Source organism: Sesamum indicum, linkage group LG5 (assembly GCF_026168435.1).
Source record: "Sesamum indicum cultivar Baizhima isolate 11 linkage group LG5, ASM2616843v1, whole genome shotgun sequence".
Classification (NCBI taxonomy): domain Eukaryota; kingdom Viridiplantae; phylum Streptophyta; class Magnoliopsida; order Lamiales; family Pedaliaceae; genus Sesamum; species Sesamum indicum.
The window spans coordinates 14354057-14367976 of NC_142661.1; the positions used below are offsets into that span (position 1 = coordinate 14354057).

Below are 13920 nucleotides of genomic sequence, written 5' to 3' on the forward strand. Positions count from 1 at the left end.
TAATTTATTTATTTATAATATCACAATGGATAAATTACATTGACGTTAAAAGGTTCCTTTGAAATTGGAACAAAAAGCAGTTTGTTAGTTTGATACAGTAGGGGATATTATTGCAGGGTTATGTCTCAACAGCATAATAATCATCAACTTCTCTTTTATTTGAATTTGATGTCATTTTCCATCATTAGGAACTCAGCTACCCTGCCCTCATACCAGACCTCAATTCCAATAAAGTCATTGCAAAAAACTTAGAGTAAAAATCTTTCAAAATTATTCATAAAATTAACTTGGATTATATTGTTTTGATCTCACTTTTTACATCATAATTATCTATGTTCAGTATATTCTTTAAATATATATTTGGTGTAAATTATAAAATAAAGTAAACCATAAAATGAGATATAATTTGTTTATTTAATATTAGAAAAAATAATATAATTAGTTGCGAAATATTAGGTGACAAATTTTTTAAATTTTTTCAGTAAATACATATTGTAAGTAACAATGATTTTATTTTTGTAACAAAATAATTATTACTGACAAGAATTGTGAAGTAAGTTGTCACTGTATATAAAAAATAATCGTGAACTCCCTAGGTTATGTACGGCTATAGCGTATGGTCAAAACATGTACAATAATTGTGAAATATACGTTCAAAAGCTTTGGCCTTAAATATTTCAAATCGATGATTCTTGACATAGGAATATCAATGATCCCGTGTAGACTTGCCTACACAAGAGTGAAAGAACCGAAAGAGATGCTCATAAGGAAGAGATCGTTTCCTGGACATTGGTGTTGAGATATTAGTGTGTCAGTGTGTGTGTGTTAGTGCTAGTTCGAAACAAGTACACTGACGTACTCCGTAGAAAAATTTCTAATGGGTTGAAAATGTTGAATTGAGAGTTTTTTGATAGATAGTGCGAGATTAGTCGTTTGACTTGAGACACCACAGTGGTCTTGTATTAGGTTCTTTATAGGTTATTGAGGTGATAATTAAGTGGATATTTTGGGTACAAGCCCGTTTAATCAAGAAAATGAAGGAACAACGCATAGTTATTAAGCAAAAAAGGTTTCGACTATTCGTGACGTGAAAATCGAGAGATAACTGAAGAAGGGATCTTATTTGCATGTTCACCAAAAATAAGTCTTAATAATATGTGCTAGATGCCAATAATGATTAATAGATTTCTGGAATAAAGAGGTTAATTTCGAAGATGATTAATTAATATGATTACTTAGTTTTAACAATTGTTGTCATAACTCAGTAGAGTTGTGAGCTCATGACTATTTTTCGGGTCGGACACTTACTCGGAGAAACTCATCTTCTAAGTCTCAATTAATGCAATGATTGAATTAATTAGATTACTTCTATCAAGGAACAATTTAATTAAAAGGTTAAAATAAATGGTGTAAGAAATTAATTAACTAATGCAATTAATTAGTTTTGATCTCAATTAATTTAATTAGATTAAATTGATACGTGTCTAATTAAATCAGACAAAGTTCAAAAAATTAATTAATTTGATCAATTAAATTGAACCTTATTTAACTTTTTGTGGGACAAAACTTAATTATGGAAACAAAAATTTTGTTGGGCTTCAAAATTAAATTAAATTTGATTAAACCCATTGTGTTTTTTCCAATGATTGTTATTTTTTTTTTGTTTTTTGTTTCTAATGTAGTCACATGAATGTAAATACATCTAACACAAGTATTTTCATGTTGAAATAATGAACAATTTCACCCAACAACCTTAGTTATTAAAATCTTGTCCCTATATAATTGTGTGGTCAAAACCAATATAAAGGTGGTCAAGAGTACATGATTGCAATCTTCTCCAGTAGAAAAAAGCATCCTTATTGGGGGGTGGGGTGAGGTGGGGTGGGATGTCATTTCATCAACCACCAGTAAACAAATTGTAATCTAATCAGGGCATAGGTGAGGAAAAGCAATGAAACATCCTATTAATATGTTTTTTTCTTACAACTTGACCAATGCTTTGATGGAAAGGAATGATACCATTTGCTCCCACTATGTTTTTGGGGTCCCACACACACACATACACACTTAAGAGGACTGGAAAACTTTGCTAGTACTGCAAAAGAGATACTGTTTCCTATTGTTTGAGTTGTGAAGTTATCCCATGTCAATATAAGTGGAGCATGGCATAGTCTCTTTTGGGGATATTTGTATTGTTTGCCCAGTATTTAAGGGTTTTTTTTCTTTTAATTTAGTCCCAATTATTATAATATTTTCACATTATATCCTATAAATTAGGATTTTTTTATACTTTTAGTTCTTGTGTGACTTTTTTCGTCAAATAATTAATAGAGAAGTCAAGGGTGTTTGTTTAAACACATGTTAGACTACTGGTTATGTGAATTCTCCGTTAGTTATTGAATGGAAAAGTTGAGTGAGGATAGAAAATGAGAGAATTTCTAACTTATGGGATGTAATGTGAGAAAATCATAACAAATGGGATTAAATTAAAAACAAACTATTTTATGGGACTAATAGTGAGATTTTCCGTCTGTTTAATATGTACTAATATAGAAAGAAAAGATATTTTTCATCCAAGAACGATGATTTATGGCACATTATATCAATTTTTTTTATTTTTGGGACCAGCCAAACAACCTAGTAACACGTTCATCCTGTAGTTGGAACATTGGATAAGCCGTGGCTTCAACATATTAGGGGCATTGGGGCAATTGTATCCTTTATGGAGAGGGTATACAAGATATGTGCTAGCACTTCTTTATTGCCCTATTTTGAGCAGCGTTTGAGATATTATCGGCTGGATGTGTGGTTTCAGTGGCCATATTCTGATTGGATACAGGGGTGGAACGAGCAACTCGACACTGACCGAAATCCCAATGGCTTAATGAAATTTACCAATCGCTTGTTGGTTCTTTGGTCTATCACTTACGAAATGAAACAAATATGCGTTAATTTTAGCACCAATTCAGCAGCCCATTCTTCCTTATGCAAATTGTAATTGAATAGGTTAGAAATAGATTTTTGAGCTTAAATCAAACACCATCTTTATAGGTCACAACCACTTATAGGATACAAAGAATAGCTTTGGGGTAGCAATGAGATATTTTCAAGCTCACTTTTTCACTCCACCAAGTTTATAATTCATTATTACATTCAAGTTCTTACAATATCTCAAGTTTTCCTTCATTTAATCGTTAAAACCGTCAATGATTTAAATATTAAAGTGTATCTTCTGTTTTGTAGGTTAGTCATTTTTAGATTTTACGAATTTATAAAAAATTCTCTAATTTTTGTGGTGTTGTTCGACTTTGGTACGTATCAATTATATATTTAATACACAATTATTTATTTAGAATTTTCAATATGATTTCATTTGAATAATTATTTTATATTAACTCTTTATAGATGTTTGTATTTTTAGATACAGTAAACCTAACAAAAGTATAAAAAATATATAAATAATGCATTTCCCAAAAATATTTGTTAGATGTATGTATATATATATATTATTTTATATGAATTAGAGTTAAATAAAATTATATTTTATATGTATTGGATATAGGCCTAATATGAATTGTTAATGAATTTTATATGAGTTCTTAATGCGCTCTATCCAAAAAATAAAATAAAAAAATAAATTAACAAGAACCCGCAATCCACTTCACTGTTTTTGCCCATTCTTGTCTTTCACCAAACACACACACATGTGCACTCATTCCTCTCTTTCTCCACACACAAAAAATCAGACGTATTCACTCCTCTCTTTCTCTACACACACACACACTCAACTCTCGATTTTCAGTCAAAAGCTTATAATGCTATTCTTATTATTTCAAATTATTTAGTAATTTAGTTTGTATTTTTATGTAATTTTTATTTCATATCACAACTTTTTGCTTCTCAATAAATATAGAGAATTTGGTCGCACAGCTGAATGTTCATTCAAGATGAGCATTCAAAATTTTGTGAATTATTTTGATGAAATGTAATATGTTGTTAGATAAAATGTAGTATTTTGAATTATTTATTTTTTCTTTTGTGATTTAGCAAATGAATCTTAATATACATGGTCATTAGTTTAGTCGTATTATATTACAAGTAGTTATTTTTTTCAATAATTCAAATATTGTTCTTTTTTCTTTACATTGTGTAAATTTTGAAACCTTTATATTCAAATTGATAAAACAATTTATGCTAACCTGATCCAACTTATTTACAACTCAATCCATTTTGGACCAATTTTTGACTCGATTGATTTCGACCCAACCCAACCCGCTCAATTGCGCCCGTCCTCACTCCAACTCCCTATAAAGAAGATGTATTGAACATCCTATGGATGATTAGGAGGCAACGCCCCTTCTTCCCAGCAAAAGGATTGTGATCTAGGACTTTGATTAGTGTCTTGATTTAGTTGGACATTGGATCAAATCTTAAGTTAAATATACATGTATTAATATATTAAATTAAATATATATAAAGAAAATAAATATTCTTTTTTTTGTTAAAGATTATGTTCAGACGAACATGGGGCGCGTGTGGTGCACTGTTAAGCCTAAAGTGTATTTTACTTTATTTTTGATAATACATATGGCTAAATTACTGTTTTATTTTTCTTAACACAGGGGATGAATTACTAATGGTGTAAAAAATTCGGTGGTCATTTTGTATAATTCCAATAGAATATAAATACAAATCTCTTTTATTTTTTCTCTTTTTCTCCCCATCTCAATGATGAATGGGTTATCTTAATAAAATACTACACTAGTTTGGTAAGTCAATCTTTTTCTTTTTTCTTTAGCTTCTTTCCTTTTTTGGTACCTTCTTTCGTGGAATGTCAATCTTTCCCTTTTTTATTAATTTCTTTCTTTCTTCAGCACTTTCCTTTTTTGGAATGTCAATCTTTCCCTTTTTCATTGATTTATTTCCTTCTTCAACACCTTCCTTTTCGTAAATGACGATCTTTTCATTTCTAGTTTGGTTTTTTCCTCCATCAACAACCCCCAATTCCTGAATATCGTTAGGGTATTTAGGAATTCAATCGGGTCATGGGCTTCTTTCGCAGGCATGTTCTATCTTAAGGTGCCGATACTAAAAATTCAGAAGCTAAGTATGAAGTAATTTCAAAATCAGTTAGCCCGATCGTTGCGAATAGATCCATTATAAATTTGGTTACAAGGCTTCGCCTCACCCGCTGAGAATCGAGATAATGTCTTTGATAGTAATTTGAAGTAATTTAATGTCTTTGATGGTTACAAGGTTTATATGATCAAGAACTTTGTCACTATCTTAGCGTTAACTTTATTTTGAGTTTTGAACTCTAATATTTTTTGTACTTTCACTGCATACTTTACCTTTGTATGACTAGTATGTTTATTTCTTGTATGAGTTCTCATATTTATTCCTTGGTTCCGAGCGTTTCATTATGACCCGTAAGAAAATTTGATTTTCATTTAGCTTTGGGGCGTTGCATTTTGCGCCTCAAGAAAGCTCTGATTTTGCTTCGGGGCGTTCTATTATGCGTTTCAAGGACTTTGATTATTGTTTTGCTTCGAGGTATTTTATTTTGCACCTAAATGAAGCTTTGATTATCATTTTGCTTCGGGGTGTTGCATTTTGTGCCTCAATGAAGTTTTGATTATTATTTTGCTTCGAGGTGTTCTATTATGCGCCCCAAGGAAGCTTTGTTTATCATTTTTCTTTGGGCCGCTCTATTTTGCACCTCAAGGAAAGTTGTTTGTGATTAGCTTCAGGGCGTTCTATTATGCGCCGCAAGAAAACTTGATTTTCATTTAGCTTCATGGCGTTGTATTTTGAGCTTCAAGGGAGCTTTGATTATCATTTTGCTTCGGGGCTTTCTATTTTGCGCCTTGAGGAAGCTTGTTTGTCATCGGCTTTGGGGCATTCTACTATGCGCCTTAAGAAACCTTGATTGTTGTTGGCTACGGGGCATTTTATTATGCACCTTATAAGGAAGCTTTTATGAATTTCAGTAAAAAGTTAAATTTATTATCACCTTTTTTAGGGGAATGTTTGTTCCGATGAACATTATACACAATATGTGTATTTTCTTTATTCTTTTTACTTTAAAATGTTATATTATCATACATAAAAAAAAATGTATTAGCTCAGGTCTAGAGCATCAAGCTAATTACACCAAGTGTTGCAGTTCGACCCTGTGAAAATGTAACTAACAAAAAGCTGGGAAAAGAGATAGGTCATGGCACATGGGGGGGACAATCAGAGTAATCTCCGTACCATCTCCCGCTCGAACCAAAAATAATTTTCTTTTATTATGTGTTATCTTGCAATGTTGGCGCACATCATAGCAAAGGTCTACCGCATCTCACCTCTCTATCACATCTCATTTTTCTTTTTCATCTTTTGATTACAAAATTATTCTCGCTCTCTCTTCCTATAAAAGGATTTCCTCGCCTTTCTTATCACTACTATATCAAAAAAATGAAACATGCAAGAACATTAAATAAAACCTCTTCCCTTAAAGGCCATTTCCTCAAGTTCCCCAATATTTCGTCCATGCAAGATACTTGAATCTTCAAGAAATCTACATATATCAAACTATTTTTGTTGTGATTTCTCATCGTATTTCTCAATCTTCAAAAAATTGTGGATGGTCATTTTGTATAATTCCAATAAAATATAAATACGGATCTTTTTTTTTTTTTTTCATTTTCCATTTTTTTATTTATTTATTTCTTTCTTCAACATCTTTCTTTTCGTAAACCACCAACTTTCTAGTCTGATTTTTCTCTCCAATTGCACTTTCCCCAGCGAACAAATACGCCATTGCAATGCACCTCAATTTGGCCCAACAAAACCAGTTGAATTGGCTTCCCAGCTGCTGTGTTTTGAAAGATGAGATATTGGGCATCAATTAAGTAACATATGATTTGGACAGTATATTAGTAAAGAATAAATATCAACCATTGATTTATATTATAGATTCAATAGTTGTGAAATAAAGGTAAAAAAAGAAAAAATCGACACATGCACAACACCATTTGCGTGAGGGGGTAAATCGCTATTCTATTTCTCGAAAAATAGTTATTTGCGTATTTTCCATATCACGGATAATTAGATTTCAAATTACGTTTGAGTAAAGTAAATTAATACTCTATGCGATAAGTCAATAGAGACTAAATATGATAATATTAAATTCAGCGAATTTTAACCGTCAAAATAATATGTTTGAGGACGAAGATAAACTCCAGAGGTACTAAATACGGTTAATTATACCAAACCTCATAATGAGAATGATGTGAATTAGTCGTTTAATTACATTCTTTTATAAATACTACATATATACATATTTATATTAATGAAATAAAACATATAATAAAATTTAAAATAAAAATCGGATCCCAGCGAATATCTTTATCTTTTAAGTGCTGCACGAATTTATGTGCCTTCGATAACACGTATTCTTGAAGATGATATTCTTCAGTGTAGCTTTCTTCTTTATTACAACACTTTATATTCTTTCTGGACTTTCTCACGGCTCATTTTCCTCCATTAATCTGTACTGATATAAAAAGAAAAGATATTTTTTACTTATAAATAACAGTTTATAAAATTATTATATCAATAATTTTGTTGTGTTGATAATATTTTTAAATTGTGTTCTTTTTTAAAAAAATATGACTTGTTAGTTTATATATGTTATTTTTAATTATAATATATTTTAAAACTTAAAAAAAATTATTATATGCACACAGAAACAATGTGGCACAACAACTGGCCTAAAATAAAGAGAAAGAGAAGAAAAAGCTGGTAATACATTGTCTAGCTGCTTAACTTCAATGTTATCCTAAACTTTTACGACATTTTCAATGCGAATCAATAAAATTTATCTATACGAATATATATATATATATATATATATATAAAAGTAGCTCTCATTCACAAACGACGATTACCTTTTTGTAAAGTCAAAAAACTCTTCAATTTATAAGATAATGAACTTATTCAACTGTCAAATTTTTAGATTAATTGATAAATTAGTTTTCTTTTCTATCTTTCTCTTTATGTTATATTGGTTTATATATTTTATTTATATTTATAATATAAAATATTATTTATTACTTACACATAAAAATGGCGTGCCACAATAGCTAATACTAATTATGAAATATAATAATTATCCCCCTAATTAGATCATTTTTAAAAATTAATTATAATTATTTTTTTCTTTTTATAAAAGTGGCTCTACGTCATTTTAACAACTCTACACCAATGCTTTTGTTGTGTGGATAAAAGTTATTTTTTTTCTTTCTTTTTTTCTTTTAAAAATATGATTTGTTGGTTTGTATATTTTAAAATATAAAAAATTATTTATTATATACATGCAAAAACGACGTGTAACGATAACTAATATGTTAATAATCCCAAGCCTGTTGGTATTTTTTTTCTTTTGTTTTTTAAACGAAAACCGTGCAATCATTCAATATTTATATATAAGCACAACAGTGTTGAGTACATAACCTTCGACGGCGAACGAGAAACCACAGGCTGGATTGAGTTATTAATCAAAGGGCACCAAAAATAATGCGAACAACTTAAGAAACTTCACACATGAAACAAAGAACTTGTCGAGATGATTGGAGAGGATGAACGTACGTTCAAGATATGTATATTAATTTTTACGTGATTAAATTTTAATTTTTTAAGACAATAGATCAGTCATTGAGATCCAAATCAGCATACAAAGCACATGCTTAATCATTATTATAAGGTTTGTAGGTGGAAAATTTTTGTTCGAATCAAATTTGGTCGAGTCAAATCAATCACAAAGCAAGTTTATCACACTTGGTGTCTGACGGGTCATTTTTTTAAACTGTACATAGGACGTGTATTGCACTTTTCATATAATTGGTTCAAGTGTGGTTGAGTCCACGGGTGCCACCACTTCTAAAACAACTACATTCAATAACATATATATATATATATATATATATATATACAGTAAAACTTCTATAAATTAATAAATTTTCTAAAATAATAAAATCTTCCGGTCCCGACTTGGGGCTTTGTAAAAAATATCAAATTCGATAAGATAAGAAAATAATAATTTTTTGAAAAATTCCTTTATAAATATTAGGTCCCATTAAAACTCTAAATTAATAATTCATAAATATTACAATTATAAATATTATGATAATTTACTAAAATATGAAGTCTGTAATGCTTCACGCATTTGATCATTCATGGATGATTTTGTGATGTCTTTTAGATGAAAAGACATGGTTGGGTGTTATAAATTATTTTATTATCATTTCGAGATTTATGTAGTATATGTTTCATTCATCATGCATGAATATATTTAATTGATTATAATAGTTATTTAAGTGCAACGAATTAATGTAAACATGTATATTTAAGTAATTCCAATGAATTGATACATGTGTCTATGAATATAATAGTTAATTGTATACAATGAATTGATATTATACAGGAGTATATTTAATTAGCTATAAAAAGTTGATTGATGCATGAATATAATCAATGAAACATATATGAATTCATCTATTTTCACTACATATGTACTAAATTTGTTGAATTTAAAAAGTCTCTCTTTTAATTAATAAAATATTAATTTATCGATAAATTAATATCTCTCTAAATTAATAAAATTTCATGGTCCCAAGGTTATTAATTTATAGAGGTTTTACTGTATATGTATAATTTTATAAAAGTATTAATTTATAATATTGAAGAGACCATAAATTCATGTAAGATTCTTTCCGAAATTATTATCTTATTAATTTATTAAAATAATTAATTTTGATTTTGAGCTCAAATTAAAACAAAAAAAGATTATTATTTTAATTTATCAAGTATTAATTTACAAAGATTGTAAGTAGGAGGAATTTTTAAATAAGAGTCAACACCTAGGCCACTGCAACTTGCAGCGCTAATTAACAGACTTAGTCTGAAACACAGCGCTAATTCCAAGTCTTGGAATCCAGAACCCACACCAACAGCAAATCAGAGAAGAAATTTTAGCTTTGGTTTGATATCTCCTATGCTACAGCTATCGATGAAATCATTCTAAGTAGTTCAGGTCTGAAGCTATGGCAGATCTCTCCACAGGAGCTGTACATGGCTATGATGAACTGAAAAATAATGTGTGTTTCAACTGTGGGAATTATTGCTAAATCATCATCTTCTTCTGATCAAACTAAAAGAAACTACCTAAATCTTGAATGATGGGGATCACATAGATCTGATTTGAATGCAAAGGAGAGATGAAGATTTGAGTACCGAAAACTGAAGAGATTTGTCAAGAAACTGGAATGATTCTGCCGAGGCCGGCTCTCATCATCTTCTTGAACTCATCAAAATTGACCATCCCATCTCCATCCATGTCCACTTTCCTGATCATCTCCTTGCAATCTTCCAACTTCTTCCCCTCTGTGAATCCCAGAGAGGAAAGCACCAATCCCAGCTCCTCAACTGTTATAAGCCCGTCTTTGTTCCCATCAAACACATCAAACGCCTCCTTCAAATCCCCATCTCCGCCGGCCCCCTCTTCAGCTTCTCCACGCCCCTCGTCGCCGCCAGATATCGAGTCGAATAGCTCGCAGAACTCGTCGAAATCAATCAGCCCATCTCCATTTGAGTCCACTTTCTCCACCATATCAGCCACGTCTCTCTCCCCTGCCGAAATCCCAATGTTCTTCAGCGATTCCCTCAGCTCCTCCCTCGTTATGTACCCGTCGTTGTTCTTGTCGAACGTCGCGAAAACGCCTCGGAGTTCGATCCCCCCCCTCCTGCTGCTGCTAGTCTTAGCGTTATTGGAGCTGGTTTTGGCAGCATCCTGTGAAGGGGTTCTGGGCCGATGATTGAAGGATTTGACGCATCGTGAGAGGAATTTCTTAGTCGGAGGGATGGTGGAGACTGTGCAGATGAGGCCAAATATGAAGAGAAAACAGTATAACAGTATGGCAATCATCTCTCTCTTCTTCTGCTGTGCCACTGAAATGACACGAAACAACAAATTTCTGCGCTGGGGTTCGGTTAAAAGGAAGAATGGACTTTCTGCATTGAAGAAGAAGTTAACGCGTGGGGCGGGGGTGGGTTGATGGGTTCTTTAGGTTGATCCCACAAACCGCGTGAAACTGTCATAACTGCAAAAGAAAATAACTTTGTTTCTAGAGAGAGAAACAATGAATAACATGTAAATTCTTTAGACACAGAATAGTGCAGTCATGAATCATGATTGTGATGCTTCTCTGTTGCAAACCATTTAATACATTTTTCAATCTTTTCCATCAATTTATTATTATATTGATTCTTTGAAACTTTGATGTTGATGGAATTTCATAAGTTTTTGGGTCAATTATTGTCGTCATATGAAAACATATAAATACTTTTTAAATAAAAAATGATTATATAGTCCTTAAACGATCTTGCTGAATATTTTAAAAAATTAAAAAAATATTCAGAAAATTATAAAAAAAATTAAGAATGAGCAAAATAAATATTTATAAAAATATATAAAATTATAATTCATATTGCAATAGGACATTTCAGTCAGTTTACATATAAAAATTATATGGAAGCCTAATGGAGGCTAACAAAATAAGTTCGTTATTACACGAACGTTAAAATCAAAAGGGTGTTTGTAAATTTTCAAACGATAAATAAATATTTATAATTATGTCAAATTGCAGGGAATGTGATTGTAACTTACCTTAATTTTAACCCTATTCATATTTCAATAGACTATTTAGTTATTTTGATTGGTTGTAACTCCCGCTATGTCATGTTCGGGATTTCGTATTTTGTCACGAACATATCAAATATTTAAACCATCTGTGTGAGCGCTAATTTGAGTAGAGTTTTTCATGTTCCACTGTGAATATATCAGGCACTTAAACGACCAGAAAAAGCAGCAATAGTGTATTGCCGTCAAAAGTTGAGTTAAATTTCATACAAACTGGTACTCGTATCCGCAGGTGAAAGAGCACATGATTGTCAAATACTTTTGATATATGCGTGGAATGGATTCAAAATTGGGACATGTAATTGATCAAATTGTACAAGACCAAGTAAGTTTGGAACCGCTCGACCGCCATCCAATTATTTACTTTTTAGATTATTTATTCTTGCATACAATAAGATAGTAAAATCAATTAATCTATTTTACTTAAAAAAACGATGGATTCAAAATTGAGTACTGAATGAGTAGAATAATTTTTTTCTTAATTTTGATAATAAAATTAAGTTATTATCTATTTAGTTTTTTAGATAAGTGTGAGTAATTACATATTCATTTTTAAATATATTTTCTTTAAAAAGTATGGCAAAATATATGTATTAATCTTTTTCCCTAAAAGTGTTTAAATTTTGCTTAAGCATATATAGTATATATATATATATATATATATATTAATTTATTACTCCACTTTTGATTTAAACTTTTTTACTTATTAAAAATTTATTTTAATTAGAAAATAATTTGGTGATAATTTAATATGCAAAATATATACTAAGATATATTGAGAAAAATATAATTATTGCAGGGAGGTAAAAATTGCTTCATTTTTTAAAATATAAAGGGATAAATCACTATTTATTTTTTTTAGAAGGGTAATTTGCTCATTTTCAATATCACAAAAAGGATAAATTGCATTAAACCCATGAAAGTAACATCCACGCCTCAAGTCGATTTTCATTTCTTCGATTCAAATTTTAATTTTTCGCTTACATATCTAATATTAAACCTTCAAATATATATATATATATATAATACTTCACAAAAAATATATTATTATCTTGAAACTAATTATATCATCCATAACATTCTAACAGGCACAAGCCTCAAAATATTTCTTCAGCCGCCGGGGTTAGGTATGACTTCTTGTGCACTATAAGTCCAGAAAAGAAAAGACCAAAATTTAAGGATTGCAACCAATTTGAAAGCGGATTCAGTGGATACATAGATTCAATTTTTTTGGGTCAACGGATCGAAATACCATTTTGAATTATAAATTGTAATTTCACATATTCTTTAGAATTTTTTAAAATATTTTTATGGAATAATATGTCCTGATGGATTATTTAATTTACTCACACTCAAACTTTGTTATATTTTTTTTAACCTAAAAAAAACAGTAAGAATAAAGTAGTAGTCTCCGTTGTCGTAATTGAAACGATCAATTGCTAATTTTGTGACAATAATTTAATTTAAAAGTTGAATGCCAATGCAATGGTAATCCATAGATTAGATTGAGAAGAAGAACAAAAGACTTTGTTGCCTCACGTTGCAAAATGATGGGTTTGCTGTGTGCTTTGATAAAGATATAAGGAGATTGGGGTGGGGTGTTAGAAATAACTCTAACTTACCCCGCATTGAACGTCCATTGTAGACATGAACTTCTTATGTTAAATTTAAAATTCAATTGGAGTTTGAAGTGTTATTGAATATTAGAGTGAACATAGGAAAACCCCGTCCATAGGCCATTGCCCGCCTACCCAATGCGGACGAACTTTCAAATATTATGGCTGCTTTAATGGCTGTCAAAAATGTCCGAGGCTTATTGACAGTTATTGGTTGGTATTTATGGCTGCTTTAATGGCTGGGAGTCCTATATATAGGGCAAATCCCCGAGCATTCTTAAACCACACTTTATACACTTCAGAATAGCATAGCACAAAAAAATAATTGTTACTTTCTTTCCTAGTTTTCGGATTTGCTTAGGTTTTTCGGCGACCGAGTATCGTTCAAGGTGAGATTCAGTATAGTGCAAAAGCTAAAACTCTTACACCATCCTATTTTGAAGGAAGTGGTGCAATACTTGGTATACTATTTTTATGGGACGTCTAATTTCTTCAAGGCAAAAAAAAATTATTTTTGTGATTTGATTGATGTTAGAACAATAATTTTTATAATGCAGTTGT

At 30.5% G+C, this 13920-nt stretch overlaps 1 protein-coding gene across 1 annotated transcript; it reads right to left on the reverse strand.

Moving 5' to 3' along the window:
• Positions 1-9815: 9815 nt before the first annotated feature.
• On the reverse strand, positions 9816-11081 carry LOC105162129 (calmodulin-like protein 3). Its single transcript, XM_011080086.3, has one exon. It carries the CDS (start codon positions 10967-10969, stop codon positions 10298-10300), a length of 672 nt encoding a protein of 223 aa, XP_011078388.1. The 5' UTR covers positions 10970-11081; the 3' UTR covers positions 9816-10297.
• Between the last annotated feature and the right edge of the window lie 2839 nt (positions 11082-13920).

Bases quoted from the DNA above. Each gene is read 5' to 3' on its own strand.
- LOC105162129 (XM_011080086.3), bottom strand. From the start codon at position 10,969: ATGATTGCCATACTGTTATACTGTTTTCTCTTCATATTTGGCCTCATC.